The sequence below is a fragment of the Phocoena phocoena genome, chromosome 16 (assembly GCF_963924675.1).
Source record: "Phocoena phocoena chromosome 16, mPhoPho1.1, whole genome shotgun sequence".
Classification (NCBI taxonomy): Eukaryota; Metazoa; Chordata; class Mammalia; order Artiodactyla; family Phocoenidae; genus Phocoena; species Phocoena phocoena.
This window is the reverse complement of record NC_089234.1, coordinates 64,706,843-64,731,633: the sequence shown is the minus strand read 5'-3', so window position 1 is coordinate 64,731,633 and position 24,791 is coordinate 64,706,843. Positions and strand designations below refer to the sequence as shown.

The 24,791-nt window shown below is 36.9% G+C and overlaps 1 protein-coding gene across 1 annotated transcript in view; it reads right to left on the bottom strand.

Moving 5' to 3' along the window:
- The window catches only part of CTNNA3 (catenin alpha 3), a 1,581,444-nt gene that overhangs the window by 1,146,461 nt on the left and 410,192 nt on the right, over nt 1-24,791 (bottom strand). Inside the window, exon 7 of the mRNA XM_065894569.1 lies at nt 16,397-16,600. Coding sequence (XP_065750641.1) covers nt 16,397-16,600 — 204 coding nt within the window. The remainder of the gene's footprint in view (nt 1-16,396; nt 16,601-24,791) is intronic.

Sequence of the window (24,791 nt, the reverse complement as noted above, 5' to 3'; positions counted from 1 at the left end):
AGCTGAATAGCAAAATAAACTGTGGTATATTCATACCATGGGTATAAGAATAAACTATCAATACACGCAACTTGGATGGATTTCTAGGGCATCATGGCGAGTGAAAAAAGCTAGTCTCAAAAGATCACATACTGTATGATTCCATTTATAAAACATTTCAGAAAAGATAAAACGATAGAAATGGAGAACACATTAGTATTTGCAGGGGTTAGGGATAGTGGGATGCCAGGGGTTGTGGTGAGGGGTTGATACACTACAGTTACATAAGATATTACCAGTGTGGGAAACTGGGCAGAGGGTACACAGAAACTCTCTGGACTATCTTTGCAATTTCCTTTCAATTTATAATTATTTCCAAATAAAAGTTGTTTTTTTTTTTTTAAATCTTCATTTCAAGTCTTTGGGAGGCATTCCTCCCAAAGGAGGAACACTGTAATAACCCCAAATTGATAGAAGATGGGTGGGTTTCCCCATACTGTCTAAACAGCTCAATATAAAAGTAACCATCAAGTAGATTCAGTTAGTTCTACCATACAAGCTTCTAGGTTTTAATATAAAGGTCAGAAACAAGATAAAATGAGCAGCCAATTCTTCTAAAGGAGTTATAAAATTAGAAAGAGCTTCTATTTTTACAAAAGACAACATGATTATCATAAATAGTGATTATCATATCTCTGCGATGCACCAAACCAAAGAATTATTTTTCTCTCCCCAGTTGTAAGCCAACTGCCATACTTACAGTACTGCCAACTTTGTGGAGGTTTGCATATTTCTTTCTCTGAGCCCCTGCTACTACGCTTAAAATTGCCAAGAAGGAAGGAAGACTTAGTAACCATAAGAGGCTGAATAAACATTTGCCTCTGACAGTTCTCTAGCATAAATTATATAATCACTCAGTATTCAGTGATTCTGATTCAATGTCACTGAAGAGAGCAGGTGATCATCATGCACATTTTGGGAAAATCAATTGTGGATCACCTGGAAACGTTTCAAAGTCACTTCTTAAATGCAATTGTATACATCATTATAGCTAAAATGCACCCAGTCACAAATAAGCCTTGTTAAAATGAAATTCTGCAAAAGGTCACTTTCCTAGGTTTTTGTTTTGTTTTCACATTGGGCACTATAATCTTGACTTCTAACAGGTAAGTTTTACCCACTTCAAATCTGTTATGAGGATATCTTTAGTGGTTTTATTTTTAACACAGGACTTAATATTAAAGATTTGTGGAGATTAACTAAATCTATACTTTGTACTGTATCAGTTTTTATCTTCCTCCTTACAAAGCTGTTGTTAAGAACCCTTGACCACTAGGGCTAAGGGGACAGTCTGACTCATCCTCTGTACCTTCTAGGCAGTTCCTCAAATTCGGTGTTAGAGCAGTTTTGATTCTTTATGCTTTTCTCAAAATAAAGTCTTTGCCAATCAAATTCTGTACTATTCAGAGTATCATCTATTTCTGTGCAAGAAGACATTCCCAAACCTAGTGGCTAAAAGCAACAACTTTTTATTCCCTCTCATGGTTCTGAGGTTTGACTGGTCTTGGCCAGGATTTCACACATCAGGTCTCAATGCAGCTGCAGTCAAGGTTCAGCTGCAGCCATAGGAAGGTCTGAATGGGCTAGACATCCAAGATGGCACAGTCACAGGACTGGCTGTTGATCTGGGAACTCAGCTGAGGCTATCAACCAGATCACCTACCTGGTTGTGACCTCTCCAGGTGGGCTGGGCTTCCTATGGTATAGCAACTGCATTCTGAGAGGGAGTTTCCAAGACTGAGCATTCCAAGAGGCTTAGTTGGACTCTGAAAGGCAAGGCTTTTTGTGACATAGCCTCAGAAGTTCCAGAACATTACTTATGTCACATTTAATTGGTCATGTCATTAAGGTAAGCCCAGTTTCAAGAAGAAGGGTATTAAACTCCAACTAATCATGGAGGAAAGACAAAGTCATACCAAAGAATATGCAAAATGGGAGATACTATGGTGTTCATTTTGGGAAAATATAATCTACCACATATGGAAAGTTTTGTTTTTCTCCAATATGCTACTATAAAATACCAGTTGCCTACTTTACCGGTTAACACAGAAATGACAGCATGGTGCGGTAGCTCTTAGTGTCCCTAAGTGTTCTGTGTCTTTTTTCTTTTGTTACCTTTCCTAACAGGAGTAGCATTATTAAAGCTGCAGAAACATGGAAGTGGTTAAGTATCAGAAACTCTGTAGTGGAGAAGACTTTTCTGTATAGAGCTGTTCTGTCCAATATCACAACCACATGTGGCTAATGAACACTTAGAGTGTGGCTAATCCAGATGTACTATAAATATAAAATACATACCAGATTTCAAGGATTTAGTACTAAAAAGGAATGTAAACTATCTCACTGATAATGTTCATGTTGACTATATGTTGAAATGATATTTGGCATATCCTGAACTAAAAATACATTATTCAAATTAATTTCACCTGTTTCTTTTACTTACATGGCTACTAGAAAGTTTTCAATTATATTGGATTCACCTATTATTCTAGTTTGCATAATATTTCCATTGAAAGCACTGGCTCAGAAATTAAACTAAATCATATTTTCCATTGTGTAGCACCACAGCAGTTCATGGTGTTTACACCATTAAATGATTTTCAGTCATTTTAATTACTTCATGCTAAATCCTATGTGAGATACACAAGCACATTCAAAATCAGTATTTTGGTATTTCTATGAAGCTGGTTTCCTTTCCTGAGATTTATACACGGTTCATATTTAATATACCTACATGTTTAGTATATAACGGCAGCAATTCGTCTCACATAAGATTTCAAAGTTGCTCACATAGTATCTATATGACCCCTGATTAAGATCATGTATTAATTTTCTATTGCTGCTGTAACAAACTACCTCAAATTTAGTGACTTAACATCAACTTATTACCTTACCGTTATATAAGTCAGAAGTATGAAACTGGACTAAAATCAAGGTGTCAACAAGGCCATGTTCCTTTCAGGAGGCTCTAGCGGAGAATCTGCTTACTTGACCATTTGGGTTATTGGAAGAGGCAGTTCCTTGCAATTGTAGGACTGAGATCCCTGTTTTTTGCTAGATGTCAGCTAAGGGCTATTTCCAGGTTTAGAAGCCACCCTTGGTTCATGTCCCCCTTCCTCCAACTTTAAAGCCAGTGTTGGGCCGTACCCCACAGGCCTATAAGCCCTGTGCTTTCCCAGCTTCAAGAAAGAAGGAAGAGCCGGGAGTCAGCAACAGAGTCATCAACAGTTTAATGGATGGGTGAGCTTACCCATCTGAAACAAGGTCCTGGAGCGACACCCCACTGTGTGCGGTGCAGGACACGGCAGCAGTCTTCACTCCCAGGGGAAGGGGAGATTCCCAGTTATAGGAGAATTGATTTCAGATGGGCTCATTACCAGCAGAGAAGCACATGCCTCACCGCCCCTTTGATAAGAACCATCACTAGCTGGGGTCTGGAAGTATGTTAAACTAGAGTTTATTTCACCTGGAAGGTCAGTCATGTGGGTTAGATATACGTGAAACAGGCACTGGTCAGGCAGGGGATGTACAGAGAGCAAGAGAACAGCCATCGTGAGTGGCCTGGCCATATACTCCACCCTTACATACCCTGCACAACCCTTACAATCTTGGCCGGCTCCTCTTCAACAATATCCCTGGGGTCAGGTATGTAGAGGGACACTGCAACCATATACCACAAATACAATACAAACAGGCCATCCCTGATTTTCACAAACCCCGAGCCACCCCCCAGGAGGGGCAGGCCCTGGCCTAGTCATGACTCAGCAGTCACAGTACAGGTCTGCCACCCCATGTTATGTTGAGTGACATTAGGGGTGAACCCATTAGGTCTTTCCAAACAAAAAAGTTAGTCCCATTAGTTGGACTTGTGTGTCCAGAAGCCAGCCTATTCTACTCCACACAGCATAGCCCAGGGGGCTCATGGGCAGGCAGTTGTACAGTACCATTTACCAATGGGGGGTGCTTCTGACATATTAGCATATGGGACTGGAAGATGGTGACTCCCCCCCCCCCCCACTGTCAGTAGTCCCCACCTAGTCACATTAGCTGGGTTGATTTCTCATGGAAGTTCAGAGGAGGTGAGCACAGCATCTCGCTGCAGACCCAGCAATTAGACTCACTTGAGGCTTGTGAGGTCAGTGTTGCAGCTCATTCCTCAAACAGATTTCCTCCCTCATCGGGAGGAAACGCAAGACAACTAACAGGTACTACACAGGGGAGATCATGACAGTTAAGCAAAATACAAGCGGTAACCGCATTCAGAGATAATACCACACCCGCCTGTGGTTTCTGTCCTGGTCTGCAGTGCAGTTTCAGAAAACTCAAGTTTTCTGTAATACAAGAACATGTCCAAAATCACATATACAATGGCCACCTAGTTTTACCTTGGATGTCCGAACTACAGCTACTCCATTTTGACTTTCAAATGCATTCCCTTCATTAATGGCCAAAGCATATGTACAATGCATTTCTGAAAGGCCACAAAACAGGCTGCTCTGGTCAGTAAAGTTTAAGTTAAACCATGTATAAGCCAGAATGACTTCCCCATACCTCAGTATATGCAGATTTTCCCATCATTTCCCCTTTTGACTGCAAATCGTTCAACAGAAAAGCACTGATGATCAAAATATCCATCCATCAATTCTGCGGTGCTGGCTCCTACCCCAGGTTCAGATCATGTCCCTCATGATCCATAGTCCAAGCTAGGCCTCCTTTATATTTGCCTAGTCATTCACATTGGGGGAAAACTACTCAGATCTTGTGAATATGCTGAGAGGTATATTAATGGGGAAACACTTTATAGGCTATACATTTTATCACTTATACCCAATTGTCATACAAGCATAGTACATGTGCTTTTAGCAGCAAACTTAAAGCAAGCAGTGTGACATTTCATAAGTCATTATACTCTGTGACCATTTCACTAGATAATTTTCTTTCTATCCAGAATATGAGGGCAGAAGTATGACTAACACAGTAACTTTCATAAATACAGACCTCAATTAATAGAACTAGAATTTAACATCCACTGAAACATAATATTGTTCTCTCTAAAATTACCCTCATCTCCACCAAACAAGTCAAATCAAGACTAATCTGTTTGCAAAACAAGTCTGGTCAATTGACCATACAGGCTCCTCCAAACTGACTGTGGTAGAACTCCTCAGGAGTGTCAGACTGAATTCTCAAAAGGCCTCTCAAGGACGGGAAAGCCATGCCAAAGGCCTGCTATCAGGCTCCACCCCAGTGGATTTCTCTCTTCCAGAGGTCCCCAAAATATCATGATTCCTGCACATGACAGGAGACAGTCTTTCCCATTCACCTGCTAAGGCTGCTCAGAGCCCAAGAGTCTCCAATTTCTGGAGGAACCAGGAAGAGAGAAAAGAAAAAAATGCTTCAATTCTACCCACAGGTATAGTTTACCGAATTGCTGTGTGTCATAACTAACTTGTGCAGAAGGGTTTCCCTCTACCTGGAAAACACAAATCAAAACCAGTGACATTCCGGACAAACCCCATAAACATTATTACCATATCCACCAGTTCACTCAGTAACCAATCCTTTTGTTAACTTTTTACGAAGCCATCAGGTTTTCCATTAGGAGTCTTTAATTTCTTACCCCGTTCAGTGGTAATTTATCAGAGACCTATACTTCTCAAAAAGTCCTTCCTATGAATCTTCTTGAAGATGAAGCATTTTTGCAAAAAAGCATCAGAATAAAACAATAACTGTCTATAAATGACAAAAACTTTAAAAGGCACAGTTAAACACCTGATCACAATGTAATCAATAAAGAAACTTGGTTACAAGAATTATGACTGATTATAATCTTAACCCTTGAAAACCTTCATCTCTGGCAAAAACCAAGAAGCAAGTAATTGTGCATTTCCTGATTGGAAAACAATGCTTTAGTCTCCCTCTCTTAAGCAGGTAGAGGTAGATAAACTTAGACCCTCCCAGCAATTAATGTTCCAATATTTTATCCTATTTGAAATGGCCCACGAATTCTCTTCTTTCAACTTTAGTTTCAAGTTACCAAAATATGGAGGGACTACTTTAGACAGACATTCCCAAAACATAATTATTTCTATAGAGTTTACCTAAAAGCTCTTTTTTCTCCTATACTTCTAGAGATCATGGAAGATTAAAGTCCAGAGAGGCCAGGTAGATCATTTACATCTCAAAAGCACAATTCCTTTAGAAAGCTAGCTTAACCAATTACAGAAGGCTCATTTTGATACAACAGCAGAGCCGTTAGAGGCCACTGTTCTCCAGATCTCTTGGCAGCCCCATTAATCAAGGACAGCCACCACAAGGCCCCCCATTAGATAGCCACCCCAGATTTCCCTGCAACTTTGAGGATTACCCCTGCAACTTTGGAGCCCCACATGTTAGTGGAGGCCCCTGTAACTTTCCATTCCCCGTCCTGTACTTCCCCACGTCTTGGTGCTCACAGGATTTTCCTCAGTCTCCTATCTGACTCTGCCAATTGTCGGGCTGCACCCGACAGGCCTACAAGCCCTGTACTTGCCCAGCTTCCAGACCAAAGAAAGAGCCTGGAGTCAGCAACAGAGACATCAATAGTTTAATGGAGAGGGGAGCTTACCTGTGTGAAGCAAGGTCCTGGAGGACACCCCACCATGCGCAGCAGACGGCCAGCAAAACATGGCGTCAGTCTTCACTGCGGGAGGGTGGGGGGAAGGGCGGATTGCCAGTTATAGGGGAATTGACATCAGGTGGGCTCATTCATTACCAGGGAAAGCAGCAGACAGTCACGCCCCTCACCACCACTTTGATAAGAACAATCACCAGCTGGGGCCTGGAATAAGTATGTAGGAAGGTCAGTCAGGTGGGTAAGATATAGGTGAAGCAGGCACTGGTCGCAAAGGGGATGTACAGAGAGCAAGAGAACAGCCACCTTGAGTGGCCTGACCATACAGCCAGCAATGGCAAACTGACTCTCATGCTTTGAATCTCTCCTTTTTCCATCACATCTTTCTCTGATCCAGCCAAGGAAGGTTCTCTGGGTTTAAAAACTTAATTGATTAGATTGAGCCCACCCATTTAATCCAGGAAAATCACAAATCCCTGTACTGAATCACATCTGCAAAATCCCTTGTACCGTGTAAAGTATGCATGAGTTCCAAGGATGAGCACAGACGTCCGTTGGGGGCCATTATTCTGCCTACCATACATAGGAGACAACTTTTTACAGGGAGATAAAAATGTTTACAGATATATCCTTGCCATATGTAAATGAAAGGAAAGTATTTTGCAAATGAGGTACCATGCCCTCACACTGAATCATATTCATAACCTAAATCCACTAGGACAACTAGAGATTTACTTCAAGTTTATAGGAGTATCAAACTAAAATACTTAAAAGCTACTCTGGGACATAAAAGCAAACAATTCTGGAGTAATAAACTTTTGTCAGTCAACAACCTTAGTTGAGTTTCTCATATACAAACTGTGATAGTTATCTCTAAAGAAAACATAAGCAAATCTAGTTTCAATTTATCTCCCATAAGAAAACAAGCAAATAAATTCATGTCAAAATTCAATAAGCTCTTTCATCATGGTTACAAGACTTTAAAACATATTAAAATTTCTGATTTTAAAAAAAGGACCCAAATAGGGTGGGGCAAGTTGTAGATCACTAACAGTCTTCTCCAGTTAATTATTAAGTGTAGTCAATAGCCAAGCAAATCAACTACACAAGTTGCTCATCTGTGTCTGACCCTGCTAAACCTACTTTAGCACAGAAATAAAGCTACAAGCTGGCCTTTGATCCTAAACTTACAATGGTATGATAACTTTTTATTCAGAGCCTGCCTACAAATTCATTAAGAAATATTGAATATGTTTCAACAATAAAAGGTTCTAGTACAAATTCCAATGTGGCAGGGTATGGCGGGGCACAGAAGGTGGGGTGGGAATCCAAGCAATTCTCAGAACACCAGCTGGCTGTCCTACAATTCAACTCAGTTCTGACACTATTTACCTCGAGACAGCACCAGATTCCACAGGTAAGGGTTCAGTCCTACAAAACTGCCTCCCCCATGTCACCCCACTTCAAATGCCAGTCACAAGTTCAGATTGTTACCTATACTTCTGACCAACTGGCTATAAATCACAGGTTCCCACTACCCTGTCCTCAGGTTCAATTAATTTGCTAGAGCCACTCACAGACTCAGAGAAACTATTACCTACTAGACTACCAGTTTATTATAAAAGGTTTAACTCAAGAACAGCCATATGGAAAAGGTGCACAGGGCAAGGTATGTGGGAAAAGCTTCCATGCCCCTCCAGGTTCGCCACTATTCCTGACTCCCCACATCCACATCAATCCAGAAGCTCTCTGAACCCTGTCCTTTTAGGTTTTTATGGAGGCTTCATTACATAGGCATCACTGAATACATCATTGACCACTAGTGACTGAACTCAACCTCCAGCGCCTCTCCCTTCCCTGGGGTTCTGGAAGGTGGGACTGAAAGTTCCAATCCTCTAATTAGATGGTTGGTTCTCCTGGCAACTAGGCCCCATCCTTAGGTCCAAACGTTACCTCAAACATAACAAAAGACATCTTTACTACTCTCATCACTTAGAAAATTCCAAGGTGAATGACTAACGTGCACCACAAATATTAGAAATCATCACTGTCTCTGCTGGAAAGCAAAAGATGAAAACAAAAGACTCTCAGCCTTCAGGCTGTCTGGCCTAGAGGATATAACCTTTAGGGACTTTCACCTGTTACTGTTCTCGGCACAGACTGTCTTGCCACTTTAGGATATCCTCTATTAATTTCTAGTTATTTTTATTTTACACAAATTACCTTTTTCTCTTCCTGTGTTCTGGTTCTATCCAGCTAGTCCCCCTTCCCCTTTTTAAAAATAATTATAGCTGCCTACCTTTGTTATTTTAGCTTTTCTTATTAATTCAGTAATCATGTGTTCATGTAGCCTGCATCTCTGTAGGGCTCTCTCGATTAACTTTTACTTTTAAGAGAAATTAGAACATTAGATCACAAATAAGAGATCCGTGAAAAGGTTCATTCCCTCAAAAGAGGAATCTAGATGCCTCCTTTTCCCCGATGAGCACTGCATAAGCTCCTTTTAAATCCCAAAGTGATCATTATTAGCACGATTTAGCTTGTTAAGAAAGACTCAGAGTAATTATTTAATAATCAGTCCTCGAAGGAACTCAGGAACCTTTAGGAGAGGAATAAGATTAGACCCCAAATCAGCTGAAACAATAGTATTTTACCACCTTATTTCCAAAACAATTGATAGACTAGATACCTGCCCACTATCTAGTCCTTAAAACAGGCACAGAAAAGAAAGCAAGGAAGAAAAAACCAATTTTTGCCCATTTAACCAACCCCCCCCCACCATTTATTATTTCTCTCAGCTCCCTAATTGTTGAATTCTTGGTTCCTATATCCCAGCTTCAAAATCTGTCTCCAGTCTCCTTGATTTTGATAATTCCTTTATATGTTCTTAGATTTCAACCTCATGTTCTTTTTTAAAAAACTTTTACTGGAGTAGAGTTGATTTACAATGTTGTGTTTGTTTCAGGTGTACAGCAAAGTGACTCAGTTATACATATACATATACCCATTCTTTTTTAGATTCTCGATATCATGTTCTAATCTGAGTTTGGTTCATCTCTCTGATTTTGGCATATCTAATATTGTACAAACCTGTACTGGATACTATTTACTTATCTTCCTCCTCTTACTTCTTCATTAACTGAGGCTGTAAAATTCAGATCTATAAACTAAAACACAGGGTCTCCAACATAATCAACCACTCAAAAATCGGCCACCACTATGGTGTAATTGACAAATTTAATAATATAAAAATGTAAAGCGTCTAATACAGTGTACCTGATCCAATAATGGATCAGTTCTAATATGCAGTCCATGAAGGAAGGAAAGAACAAATGAATGAACAAAGAAATGGAGAAAAGGAAATAGATGTGGAAGTTGCCTGTACATTTTTAGAATTTTAATTCTAACCTGTCTCTAGTATTTGAATAGTCATTTGCATATACATCATCCTAACTGCTTCAGCCCAACATCATGAGAAATAAGGCTGAAATTAATTTCAAAATGGATTTTCAAGAGAGAGGTGGAGGCCTTATATGCAAGAAAAACCCCATAACATCTCTTTGTTTTCTTCATTGGATCCTTATAATTCCCCAAGACTGGGAACGCATTAAACCCAAGACATACAAGTGAAATTGGTCTCTGAATGACAAAAGCCAATCCATTTGCTTTTTATTCACTCAACAAATATATAATGAGAACCAACAATACGCTTTCACATAAAACACCAAAAGAAAATATTGGGCAAGTGAGGTCTACAAATACCAATTGGTCCTTTCATGCAGGCCAGGCCTGACTCATTTACTCTAGCAATGCCATCTCTCCTTCAGCCCTCTAACATCCCCCTATAGTAAAATACCAACCTGAGTGTTATCTTCAATAATAATTCTACATCACCTGAAGTTCCTTTCTCTTCAACAACACATCCAAAGTTAACATTGACATGATTTCAACCCACCCCCAGGAAAAATTCATGTCTGCTGATTCTTAGTACTAAAGCATGATGGCCACCCATCTCCAACTCTATTTTCACCAATTATAGAGAAACCACCATTTAAAAATAACTGATTTCCCTCTAAGATCCTTCCTTTTTCAGAGAGTCTCATTGTTCCACCCCATCTACATGAAGAATTTCTTAACTATATTGTACATCAGAGAAGATGGACTAGACCTAACCAATCCTGGAGGCATAACAAAATCAGCAGAAATATCTTAGAAAAATATACTTCTAAGTTTTAAAATACAAAAGTTAAACTTTCTCTGATTCTGAATGTTCCCTGGAGTATATTTTTTCAATGAATAAAAATCCTGTTTCAAACCATAGCGAGAGGTAGATTCAAGTGAAGAGACTGTGATGAGAAAATTTTGTTGCTGAATATTCACATCGATTTTTAGAAGAGACCTATACTTTGCAAAATAAAACCTTTTATTACAACAGGCAGTCTATTATATAAATTTAGTAGATGCTTGAAACCCATTCCATTTAATATCGGAGAAGCTTTTTCTCCATTACTTGCTATATACAATATGTAATAATTTTATTCATTCTTTCATTCAAAACTACAATTTAGCCTTTTCTAAAATGCCAGGCGTTGTGCCTAGGACTGGGGATAAAACAGTAAATAAAACAGACGTGATCTGCCATCATAGAACATAAAGTGAGTAAAGGATACTAACTACAAAGGATTTGAAACGTAAAGATTGATACTGATTCCACAGAAGAGACTAGGAAAGACTAGTACTAGGTATATGGCCATGAGCCTCCCAAAGATGCCCATATCCAAATTCCCAGAACCTGTGACTGTTACATTACATAGCAAAAGGAACTTTTGCACAAGTAATTAAGGTGGGATGATTATCCTGAATAATATTGGTGGGCCATATCTAATCACATGAGTCCTAAAAAGTGGAAAACTTTTCCTGACTGTGGTCAGAAAAAGAGATGTGAGGACAGAAGCAAGGTTAGAACAATGTGACACTGCTGTCTTTGAAGATGGAGGAAGAAGGCATTGAGCCAGGGAATGTGGGTGATCTCCAGAAACTGGAAAAGGCAAAGAAATGGATTCCTCCCTACAGTCTCCAGAAAAGAATGCAGCCCTACTGACACTTTCATTTCCAACCCATTGACACCTGTGTCAGATTCTTGGCTTACGCAGTTGTAAAATAATTATTGTGTTGTTTTTAAACCACTAAGTTTGTGATAATTTGTTACAGCAGCAATAGAAAACATATATATATTTAAACTAATATATATGTATATTTAGAATGAAAATATTAGAGCAAACATATATGATCATATGGTTAGGTGGTTGTCTGTTTTATTTTTTATAGACCCATCTGGACTCACATCCTGCTAATTTCTTACTAACGTGACAAGACATTGAACTTATTGAACCTAGAGCTTCAGTCAAAAAATGATCGAGACTTGCTGATCTGTTTAAGGAAGTAAAGTTATTTAGACTCAAACTGGTCATATGAATTGAGCCTGAGAACAACATAAACTGCGTTTATTCCCCACTACTGAACTGCTCTGGACTCAATAAACTTGCAAAATTTGAAGCCTTGAAGTCACATTCACATAAAAGATCCACAGATCCTGATGAGAGTTAATTGTGCTTTAACTTCTCCTGGTTATCTTTACTGCATCTGAATTATAGTTAAGCATTTACTTGATCAACATAGGTTAATAACAAAAGCTCCAAACTAATGTGAAAAGCAAATCAGGCCCACCAAATGAGACACAACATTCCTTAAACTAGGAAGTTGAGGACTTAGGTATGAGAGTTGTCCTAAAATTTTTGAGCAAACTGAGAAAGTTTTGAGTTCAGCTAGTTTCAGGGAAGTACATTCCCTTCCGTTAAAGCTGAAGAAACAGTTATAGAGAAGCATTATTGGTGATAGAAACCTAGAGGATGTGTTCTGATAATACACCCACCCCACAGTTTTTCCAGATTGGTTCCTGCTTTTTAATTCCAATATTCATTGGCTTGGTCAGATAGTCACATTAAGCCTAAAATTCTGCACTTTTATATAAAAAGGAACTATTATACCGCTTTTGAGTGCTTTTCATAATGATATAAATGCATATTTTTGTTTATTAATAGGTTGTACTTATCAATAAAATGTTAATATATAAATGGGTTTCTGATCCTGTGAACCACCGCTGTATAACTTAACTCCTGCTCTCATCTCTCCACCAACATGAGGGCAGGTCACCAGACATTACCCACACACATGGTAAGTCTTTCATTCCCTGAAGAAAAATGCCTTCCTCAACAAGTACTTAACATTATGCCTTGGGAAAAAGCAATATATAAATATTCTTAGATCACCCACAGAACAAGTTTTCTCACCTCTGTGCTCGCTCTTTCTTGTATTCCTGTTCTCACTATTAACCTTCCCTACATTTTCTCCACAGTTATCATATAAATAAATAATTACAAATTAATTGCTTCAGGCACATTGCCATTTTAATTTTAAAAACTGAGAAGAAGCAAGTGCTAATTCAATTTACCTGTATCCAAATAGTAATTACTGAGCACCTGCTACCTGAAAGGCTCAGTGGCAGGGCCAGGGACACAGCCCTCGCTCTCCTAGAGCTTCTGACCAGTGGAGAAGGCAACACAGGAATTCCACCAGGAATGAGAGTCATAAAGGGGAAAGTGCCATGAGGGAGAGATATTTCAGGGGATGTTTGTACTCCTTTGCCAGAAGGAGAGAAGAGGAAACATGGGGGAGAGAGGAAGGAAGAAGAAAGTCTCCATCACGCATGAAGAGTAGTGCAATCTAATCAATTAAATAAGTGAGAAATATTTGAATTCCTACAATTAAGTCTACCCTTAAAAAATTAAAATAATTATCTGGACAAGCTAAAAAAAAGCTACTTACCTTTGATCTCAATTATTTGGATATTATAGCTGGAAGAGTCTTTCCACTTCACTCTTCTAACACAGAACTTACCTTTTATCAACCAAAATATCTAACAGAAGGATTAGTAACATAAATAAGTTTTGTATACTTGACAAATGGGCCTTGAAACTGACCATCAGATTAAAACCTCATTGAGAAAAAAAGCAGTAAATGTACAAAAGCGCATACATATTTTCAATGCCTCACTTAGCATATTTGATACCCAGATAATTTTTAAATGCCCCCGTCCTCTATATGACAAAATTACTTTTCAGTGATAATCATTATTTTCCTGATTTGTTCTTTAAAGCAACTGACAATTTTCAGAAGGAAAACAAATTTCAAAGTTACTATTCAAATTGAATGAAATAGTTCATGTATGAAATTTACATTTACCTAACAAAAATATTAACCCCTGCAATTCACACTGTTTCATTGTTATAATTTTAAAATTTAAATTCCAAGTGATCACATGAAATAACAGAATTAAAGTAACTCTAGTTCTCTGTCTTTACAATCACTGTCATCATTGTTTATTCTGAATCTGCTGTTTAAATCCATAAAGAATATAATGTTTATCAAAGGTTAGTCATAAAAATGTGTTAATTTGAATCATACATACACATATATTATTAAAACTCAACAATAACTACAGCAATTATTTAGGATTTAGAGAAAAAACGAATTTATGAAAAACATTATCACTGACTTTGAGAATTGCTGGTGCAGACCAACTTTTAGTTGGCTTTATTATTTTTTATAAATTTCTAGAGGCAATGCATCTTCTTAATGATTGCACCCAGGGCAGAATGTGCCCATCACTTCACCCTTTGTATGAACAGTTTTTAACCCAAAGTTGAAGAAAGCCATAAAATCACCATTATTTTTATATGGTATATGTTTACTACATACAAGAGCAACTTCAGCGTCCTGCCACTGGGCAAAAGGAAGCACGCTCAGAAAGGAGCCCTGTGTTTGGCTTTTAATGCTCCGCTATCGCAGTTTTGAAAGTCTTAACAATTTTACCTTTCAATTTGTGTAGATAAGTGAAGTCTGATGGGGCAATAAAGCATACGCCCTAGACTTAACATGCAGTCCTGCCTCCCAGTGCCTTCAAGGGACAGGTCCTCAGCCACCTGCTCCACAGCCCAGCAATTGCTGCCACCCTCCACTCCTGGTGGGGCCCTTGGTACAAGGCAGGATGGCTGGGGGTTATGGAGTAAGGCTAAAGAAATCTGTGAGGGTCTATGTGCTCCCAAAAGTCCAAAAGTATCCCTATACCCTAGAGAACCAAAAACCAAACATTAAATAGCAAATAAAAATAACCTTTCTTGGGTCAATAAAGACTGTAAAAAAAAAAGGAAAAAACTTTCTTTTTTTCCCGGCTTTTGAACAGGCCTTACATGTTCATTTTGCACTGGGCACTGGGCTCCACAATTACGTGGCCATCCCTGCCTATGTTTGTGGGTGAGTGTGTGCAGGTGCATCTGTTATGTTTGTATTTAAAAGAATAGCATAACTTTCTCTATATTAATAAAGTAAATTTATCTACAATTTATAGATAAAATAAACTTATGTATAACTTTACCATATTTTATCTATAAAATGAAACTACTAATTTCAATAGTTTACAGATCAGGGGAGAAGGAATTCCAACAGAATATTACCTTCTGAGTTTCTTGTAACTCATGAATTCTCTTTAAAAATCTTTAAAAATATATTATATGCTAAAAATTGTGATATTCCAGCTTCAGAAGCAGGACATGACATTACGAATATGGCCCTCTTATTAACAAAATCTGCTTTACAACTGTGATTTCTTGACAGGCAAGAGATTTTTGGTCAGAAGCCAAAGTCATCAAATATTAAGAGTGTGGAGATACATCAAATGTGTTGAAGAAGCCTAAAACTCACTAATTTTAGCACATTTGAATTATTCACATAAATTACTTATACTGAAAAATCCTAAATCTTCAATCTCACACCTAAAAAATAGTATGCTTTGTAACTAATCATTTTCAAAATATACCCTCATAACTCTTGAATTATTCCATTTATAATAAAGCAGATGAACAAAATATTCCCATTATAAATTTTTTTTTTACCTCTGTTATTTAAGGAGTCAATATTCATGATCAATATATAACTGACAATGTCTTCCTTATTTTAAAAATACAACTAAGTTTTGAATGTAAGAGTAGTCATAGATACTCCATAGATGGATGTAGATATATATACAAAAAGAATATATCATAAATATATATATATATATGAAATTATATCAAAAGGACCTTGAAACAAATACTTTTGCATTTGTCTAAATTTAGACATTGTTTCTAACATTCCTGAGAGATGGCTAAAATTGCAAAAAATCTATGACATTATCACATTTGAAAAAGGTTGAAAGCGATCCAAATTACACCTTCAAAAATGGCCCTCGATCCCTACAGCATTGACTTTATCCCAATACCATCTAAATTCTAACCTTGTTATTCACCAACATAATCCGGAGCAACCTGCCCTTTTCTTTGTCTACTTTTTATCCTTTAAACTGGTGTGCAACTCCAGTTTCCTTTCTCCAATCGTGACTGCCTTCTTCAACTAGTATTTAGATACTGTCTCAAGCAAAACGATCATGTATAAATAACCTTCTGGTTGAATTCCATCCCTAGAAACTCCTGTCTCCTTGCTGCACTCTGAGAGCAACCTGCGCAGAATGCACCCAAAAGGCCAATCCACGTAAAATCAGGTACTCATTTGTAATTTATCAGATTTTGTACACCGAAAGAACCTCAGCATATACCCAATGGATGGGGTGGGGGAAAACCAGTTACCTACATTGTTCATGTACTCTGAAAGCAGGTCCTGGAGAGCCTGGCGAATGGCATTGCATTCTGCGATAATTCGCTCCCGATGGAAATCCCTCGTGCATGAAGAGTCAGCCAACAGAGCAGCCCCACTGATAATGGCTTCGAGGCGTTTCTCTAGGGATGGTCTTGTTTCCTCCTCAGTCACTGTGAGTGGATCCAAGACAATTAAATTCTAAAGGAAAAACACATTTAGGTGGTTAGAACTCCATGATATTCTATTTTTAGGAAAAAATAATTAGTATTTTGTTTTCACATTTGGAATTCATATGTGATGATAAAGACAACTGTGCTTTTACTGCCTCACCCAGTTCATGTATCATTCTATAAAGCAATTATTATTCAGGGCAGTGACAAAAATTGTGAAATTATGAGCATTGATTCTAGTGTCAGCCAAATCTGTATTCAAATCTTGCCCTTCCCATTCACTAATGGTGTGAGCTCACTCAGGTGTCTTATGTACTGTAAGCCTCACCTTCCTGATGTGTAAAATTGGAATATTAACATTGTTTATCTCATAAGACTGCTGTAAGAATGATATGAATGCTTAATACAGTGTCTGGCACATATTAACAGTTCTTTACAATTTTCATTTAGCACTTCATTGTTTACAAAATATTTTCACATATATTATCTCATCTTGACAACACTATAAAGAGGTGGGCAGTAAAGATATTGTTAACCACACATTTCAATTGATGGTGAGTGAGGCTGAGACTGTCTTGCCCAAGGTCATTAAGCTATTAAATGGTGAAGCTCAAACAAGTATTAAGGTCTTATAATACCTAATTCAATACTGTTTTCGTTATGCCTCACTGTAAGTCATACAATCTAATTAACCTTAATACTAACATATCAAATAGAATTCTAAATTTTAATTATTCATTTTAAAAGTAAAATTCCATCTTCCTGTTGATTATAACTTCCAGCCATTTCCCACCATTGAAATCTGACATGGTAGTTTTAAGGTTTCCTTTAGATATGTCTTCAGGCAACAGAAGTCAAGATAATCTACAGACTTTGAAGAAAAGGTGGAGAATATGAGGCTCTAAGGATCCTTTCTTAAAATACAGTAAGAGAGGAAGCCTTTCAAGGTTTGAGCATAATGTCATAATTGGAGAACTAGTTAGTATCAAATGAAAGCTCTCTGTAGAACCTTTAACATAAAATGAAATCATATAGTGATCTTCAGAATGTGTGTGCATGTGTGAGTCTTTACACACAAATATACACACTGAAAATCATTGATTTCCAGAGTGCACAATCATATATATTTACATATATAGAGAGGTATATGTATATTGTGTGTGTATATTGTGTATAGATATGATCTTACACTGATGGTTGTGTTATATCATATTATGATAAATATTAGGGGATCTAAAGTAGCCAGGATAAAATTTTAAAAGCTACAGCTCTAGGCCAAGTTAGGGAGAGAAAATCATTATGGAAAGAAAAATAATATTAAAACAATTATACAAAAAGAAAAAATAGTACTGTGTAATGTTCACATATTATATGATATAATGTAAAATGTAAACTAGAAATAGATCTTATAGAAAATTGTTTAAATATCTTAAAATTATTCAGAAGAATTCTTCCTTTCATGCCTCTATTTCCTTCCTATTTTTCTACTTCTCTACTGAGTATCTCCATTTTTCTCTTTTAGATGGAAACAAATTTTTAAAAAGAAATGAATTTTAGAAATGCTAAATTTAACATTTTCTTTATCCAATGCATAATTTTTTTGGGGAGACGATAATCCCAACCATGGGCTTTCCCATCAGACAAGGATTCATTTACATCTAAATATACCTCCTTATTTCATTTGCCATTTTTACCATGTCCTCTTTGGCTCACTAATTTAGTACAAACATTCCACTCCAATTTTCATAACAATAATTGACCAATTAAAACCTTTTTGAAAATGTCCCTCCAATGTGACATCATCATTAAGAAGAGACACTGAGGGCAAGAGAATTTTTCTTTGATTGCTCAAATGCAATTAGTAGATGTGACAGGGACAGTTAACCTGTTTCCAGCATTGTAATGATAGGAAAAGTTGATTAAATTTGAAATCTATACACCTATAAGTATTACAAGAAGAAACTAGTAATTTTAGGTGTTCTGGCTGTGATTTCATGTCAGAAAACATCCTCTATTGTAGGAATAAGTTCACCCCAGTTCCTGCTCTCCACAGCCATTCCCCAAACTATCCTAGCCTTTGGATTTTTACTTGTTTGTTGACTTTTAAGACTTTTAAGACTCAGATTCTTCAAGCTCATCTAAACTCAAACCATTGCCTGCTCTGATGTCTGATGCTCACATGCAGCCTCTTGATTCTGCCTAAATCTAATGTCACCCTATTCATATCCTATAGAAGTTTTCACTAACTTTGTCACTGAGTCAATTAAAAGGTGAGGTTACTTAAATAACTTTAATGTTCTATGAAATATCACTGGATATTTGAGACCTACTGAAATAAAGAATGATCTCTTCTGGACATCAGTGAGATGATGAAATAGGAAGTTCCATATGTCATACCCCTAAAGAAATACCAATTTTAACAATAACAATAATGAGAATACCTTTATGAAAGCCTGGGAGAACAACTGAGAGGTTCCAGTAACCACGTGGAACAAAAACATCAAAGAACAGAAGCACTGAAGAGGATAAGAAGAACAGTTTCATTTTACCCATGTCACCTCTCTCCCAAGGCAACACAGCTCAGACCAAGAGAGACTCACCTTGGCCTGCAACTTCTCCCATTGGGAAAAGCAAAAACAAAGTGAACACTTGGCTCCCCAGCCCTGCGGGAAGGTGTCCAAGAGTCCCATTTCCATCGCTCCACACCCAGAACATTGAGAGGACTGAAGTAGTTAAATAATCTGGGGACAGCAAAGAGTAGAGAAAAAGGGTAGGAGCTCATAGAAACCAGTATACAGATATCAACAACCAGCAGCAGATCCTACTAACCAGATTATGGACTCTAATAAGAGCCCTGACCATGAACCCAGTAGGACCCCCACCTGCAGACCCCATGATTAGCCACTGTGCACCATGCAGTGCTCCATGCAGTCCCTTCTTGTAGCCAACACTCCATGCTCCCCTGCAGACAATGCGTGCGAGCTCCCACAGACAGCACACAGAGGCATCCAGCTGAAACTGCTGGATTGGGAAAAGGGGCACAATGCTGAACAAACACTTCAGGGTACTGCCCTAGAGAAAATAAATAGGAGGCTCTCAACACCTGGCCTGGCTTTGTGGGATCAAGAGAAGGCACAGAGTCTAAGACTTCTTCACAGGGAACAAGAGGAATGGAGCAAGTGCATCCATAGAAAGAATCTAAGAGACCCCCAGTATCTCTGGCAAGGCTGACTCATGAAGACCTTTCTCCCTGAACCTAGTCAGTAAAACCTGGAGAAAGTGACTGCTTCTTCAAATGTGAAGACAGGAATACAAGGTTTCAAGGAACATGAAGACTCAAAGAAATATGCTATTACCAAAGGAACAAAATAAACTCTAGTAGCTGACCCCAAAGAAATGGAGATTTATTAATTGCCTGAAAAAGAATTCAAAATAATCATCTTAAAGAAGCTCAGTTAGATAAAAAAGAACACAGACAGACAACTCTACAAGATCAGGAAAATAATACCTGAGTAAAATGAGAAGTTTCAGAAAAAGATACCGTAAAAAAGAACCAAACAGAAATCCTGGAGCTGAAGAATATAATGAATGAACTACAAATCCAGTAGACAGACTAAACAACAGACTAGAGCATGCAGAAGAAAAGATCAGCGAACTCAAGGACAGATCATTTGAAATTATCTAGTCGAATTACAAAAAGGAAAAACAATTAAAAAGAATTAATAAAGCCTACAGCACTTATGGTGGACTATAGACATATACAAAGCATGCCATCTGATAGCATCACAATATACATTCTCAAGTATACACAGAACATTCTCCAGGATAGATCATATGTTAAGCCATAAAACTGGTCTTAAATTTAAGACTGAAATCATATCGAGTATCCTTTTCACCCACATGATATGTGCAATAATAATAGGAAGCAATAATAGGAGTAAAATTAGAAAATTCCCCTATATATTAAAACTAAACAACACATTCCTGAACATCCAATGGATCAAAGAAGAAATCAAAGGAAAATTTTAAAATATCTTGAGACAAATGAAAATAACATACAAAAACTTATGACATGCTGCAAAAGCAATTTTAAGAGAAAAGTTAATAGCAATAAATGCCTACATTAAGAAAAAAAGAAAGACCTAAAAAAAACAACCAAACTTTACACCTCAAGAAACTAGAACTAGAAGAACAAACTAAGCCCAAAGTTAAAGAAGGAAGGAAATAATGAAGATGAAAATAAATAAATGGAATAGAAAGTAGAAAAACAATAGAAAAGATCAACAAAAAATTAGTTGGTTTCATGAAAAGATAAACAAAATTGCCAGACCTTTAGCTAGACTAACTAAAAAAAAGAGAGAGAAGACTCAAATAAATATAATTGTAAATGAAACAGGAGACACTACAATTGATTCCACAGAAATACAAAGAATTGTAAGAGACTATGATAAACAATTATGTAGCAACAAATTGGATAACCGAGAAGAAATGTGTAAATTCCTAGAAATACACAGGCTACCAAGACTGAATCATGAAGTAATAGGAAAATCTGGACAGATCAAGATTGAATCAATAATTTAAAATTTCCCAACAAAGAAAAAAACCAAGATCAGATGTTTCACTAGTGAATTCTACCAAATATATAAGAACTAATATCAATGCTGCTCACACTTTTCCAAAAAATTAAAGAGAAGGAAACGTTTCCAGACTCATTTGGAGGCCAGCATTACCCTAATACCAAAGCTGCCTGATTTGGATATTTCAAGAAAAGAAAAGTACAGGCCAACATCCCTGACAAATATAGATGCAAAAATCCTCAACAAAATGCTAGCAAATTGAATCAACAGTATATCAAAATGTTCATACAGCATATCCAAGTGGATTTATCCCTGGGATGCAAGAATGGTACTACCTATGCAAATCAATAAATGTGATATACCACATTAACAGAATGAAGGATAAACATCATACTTTCTCAGTACGTGCTGCAAAAGCATTTAACACAATTCAACATCCTTCATGATAAAAACTCTCAAAAAATTAGGTATACAAGGAATGTATATCATCACCATAAAGGCCATATATGACAAGCCCACCATTAACATCATAGTCAACAGTAAAAAGCTAAAAGCCTTTCCTCTAAGACCAAAACAAGACAAAGATGTCCATTCTTGCCATTTTTATTTAACATAGTACTGGAAGTACTAGCCAGAGCAGCTGGACAAGAAACAGAAATAAAAGGCATCGAAATTGGAGAGGAAGAAGTAAAATTGTCTCTTTCGGCAGATGACATGATCCTATATATAGAAAACTCTAAAGATACCACCAAAAAACTGTTAGAACTAATAATAAATTCAGTAAAATTGCATGATAAAAATCAACAATATAAAATCAGTTGCATTTCTATATACTAATAATGATTATTCAGTAAATACTTTGGAATAATTTAACCAAGGAGGTCATAGATCTGTATACTGACAATTGTAAAGCATTGATTAAAGAAACTAAAGAATAAACTAAAATAATAAACAAATAAATAAATAGAAGGATATCCCATGTTCATGGATTGGAAGAATTAATATTGTTAAAATGTCGATAAAACCCAAAGCAATCTACCAATTCAATACAATTCCTACCAAAATTCCAAAGGCATTATTCACAGAAGTAGAAAAAACAATCCTACAATTCATACGGAATTACAAAAGACCCCCCAATAGTACAAACAGTCTTGAGGAAGGAAGACAAAGCTGGAGGCATCACACTTCCTGATTTCAAACTATATTACAAAGCTGTGGTAATAAAAACAGTATGATACTGGCATAAAAGCTGCCACATAGATCAACATAACAGGAGAGAGAGCCCCAAAATAAACCCATGCTTACTACAGTCAATGATCTTCAACAATGGTTCCAACAGCACAAAATGGGGAAAGTATAATATCTTTAATAAATGGTGCCGATAAAACTGGATAATTGCACACAAATTTACTAAGATCTTATGTTAAGTGTTCTTACCATAAACTATTAATAATAATAATAAAAACAATAATAATAAAGGGAGTCAGAGGAACCTTTGGGTGGTGAAGGCCTTGATAGTGGTGGTGGTTTCACAAGTGTATACTTATGCCCCAAATCATCTAGTTGTATACATTAAACATGACCAGCTTTTTACATATCAATCATACTCCAATAAAGTAGTTTATAAAAAGGAAACAAAGCTCATCTTAATAAAATAATAATCTCTTCTGAACTAGTATAGCAGTGTGTTGAAACACTCTTTCAGTATGTTTTCATGGCATTAACTTCATGAAAGACAAACAACTGGATGCTTTATTTTCAGGATCCCACTCTAATGAATGTAGAACATATTTTTTCTAGGTTCTGCCCAATATAAACTTACCTCCCTAACACTTTGATTGCTGACAAGAAAATATTTTTTCAAAAAAGTAAGAATCCTAACTTCATTATCTTCTATTGGATTGCTGCATTTTAGGAGGCAGTATAGTTAAAGGATTACAAGATCTAGGAGCAGTTAGCATGGGTTTGAATCCTGGCTCATTAGCTATGAGAAAATTTATCTATGCTGTTATCATCCTCCATATTCCCAATCTTATATAACCTCCAATCCACCCACTTTCTACTACTCTGGGGAAACTGAGATGAGACCACCTGGGAAACCTCTCCATTTACTTCTATCTCAATATGCTTTTCCGTCCATTTTTTCTTCTCATCTGCCTTCAAGGAAGATCTCTCCTTCTCCCTCTCCCTTTCCCTCTCTCTCTTTTCCCCCCCAACCACCACTTTCTTTTCAAGGCTAACTTCTCTTTCTGTGCTCTTATGTCAAGCCTTCTTCAGTTATTCCTTTCTTATATTTTGAGTCAGTCTTCAGAGCCTACTACGTACCAGATAGTAGGAATGGGTAATAAAATGGAGAGCATCCCTGCTCACTTCACAGGGCTCAAAGCCTAGAGGTACTGACAAATATTAACCAAATAATCACATAAATATCACTATTTAACTATAATGTAGATGTGTGATATAAATAAAAAGAATATGAAAGTTTATAAATTAACCAGGCATACCTCTGGGCAATTTGGTGCATAATCAAGATGATTAAAGGCAAAGCAGATGTTAAGTTCCAGAGAACTCACAGGATTCTCAGGGAGGGCTTTGGATTTCGACAGAACATGGAATTGAAATTTTGGAGTTAATCTTATCCAGATCTTATTTTATCAGGTCAACTTGAACAGGCGCCTGGGTTATAATTATGTGAAACTTAAACCAAGAGGCAGAATACTCTGAAGGCTAAAAACAAACAAAAGGGAAGAGACGGATTCTACCCCTAAAATAATATAGTTAAAGCATCCAATCTGAACATAAAAAGACACCGAAAATTGTCTAAAAGGCAAGGAAAAGGGCTGTTCAATCAGAAAGAGAATATATGTTACATTTATCTATAGAACAGGACTATAGGAAAATCAGATCCTGTGAAAGAATGATAAAGTTGTAAAATCATATGCATACTCATAGGTATTTTAAAATATAAAAGATGTATATGACCCAGGACTGAGAGTGTGATAACCAACCCAAATAATGATACAGGGAATAACTTAATATGTACTAAATCTTTTACTGGAGTAGTTGTAGTTTAAATCATCATTGCTGATCATTTTTTTTCTTTGCCCACTAAAGCCTATCTATCAGGAAAGAACTACAATGTAAGGGTTATTTTATTCAATATGAGTTACCATGAAAGAAAATCCGGTGGCCTTGAGAAACACAGAAATGTTAACTTTTGAGAAGACTGAGATCCTGGCTCTCATGTATTTGGAAGTGAACAATGTAAGGTGAATCTATACAAAATAAGTTGGAAAGATTGTCAGAATACATTGTAGAATAAAAAAAAGTTGCAGAATGATATGTGCAGTGACATCATATATATTAAAAGAACAAGCATACTATAATACTTGAGATTTTCTCTGAGTACATATAAGTATTTTGGAGCCTAGGAAAAAGTTTAAGAAAACATACCAGTGCCATGACAATTGCTATCTCTGAGAAGAACCAGATTGGAGTGGTGGTCAAATTTTTAATTTTATGATTATAGCCTAATTGTGTATTACTTCTGAAACTTAAAACTAATTTAAAAAAATTAAAATTCTTAAAATTTTAAAAAGAAAATGGCAATTATGAATCAAACACATTATTATTTTGGATTCT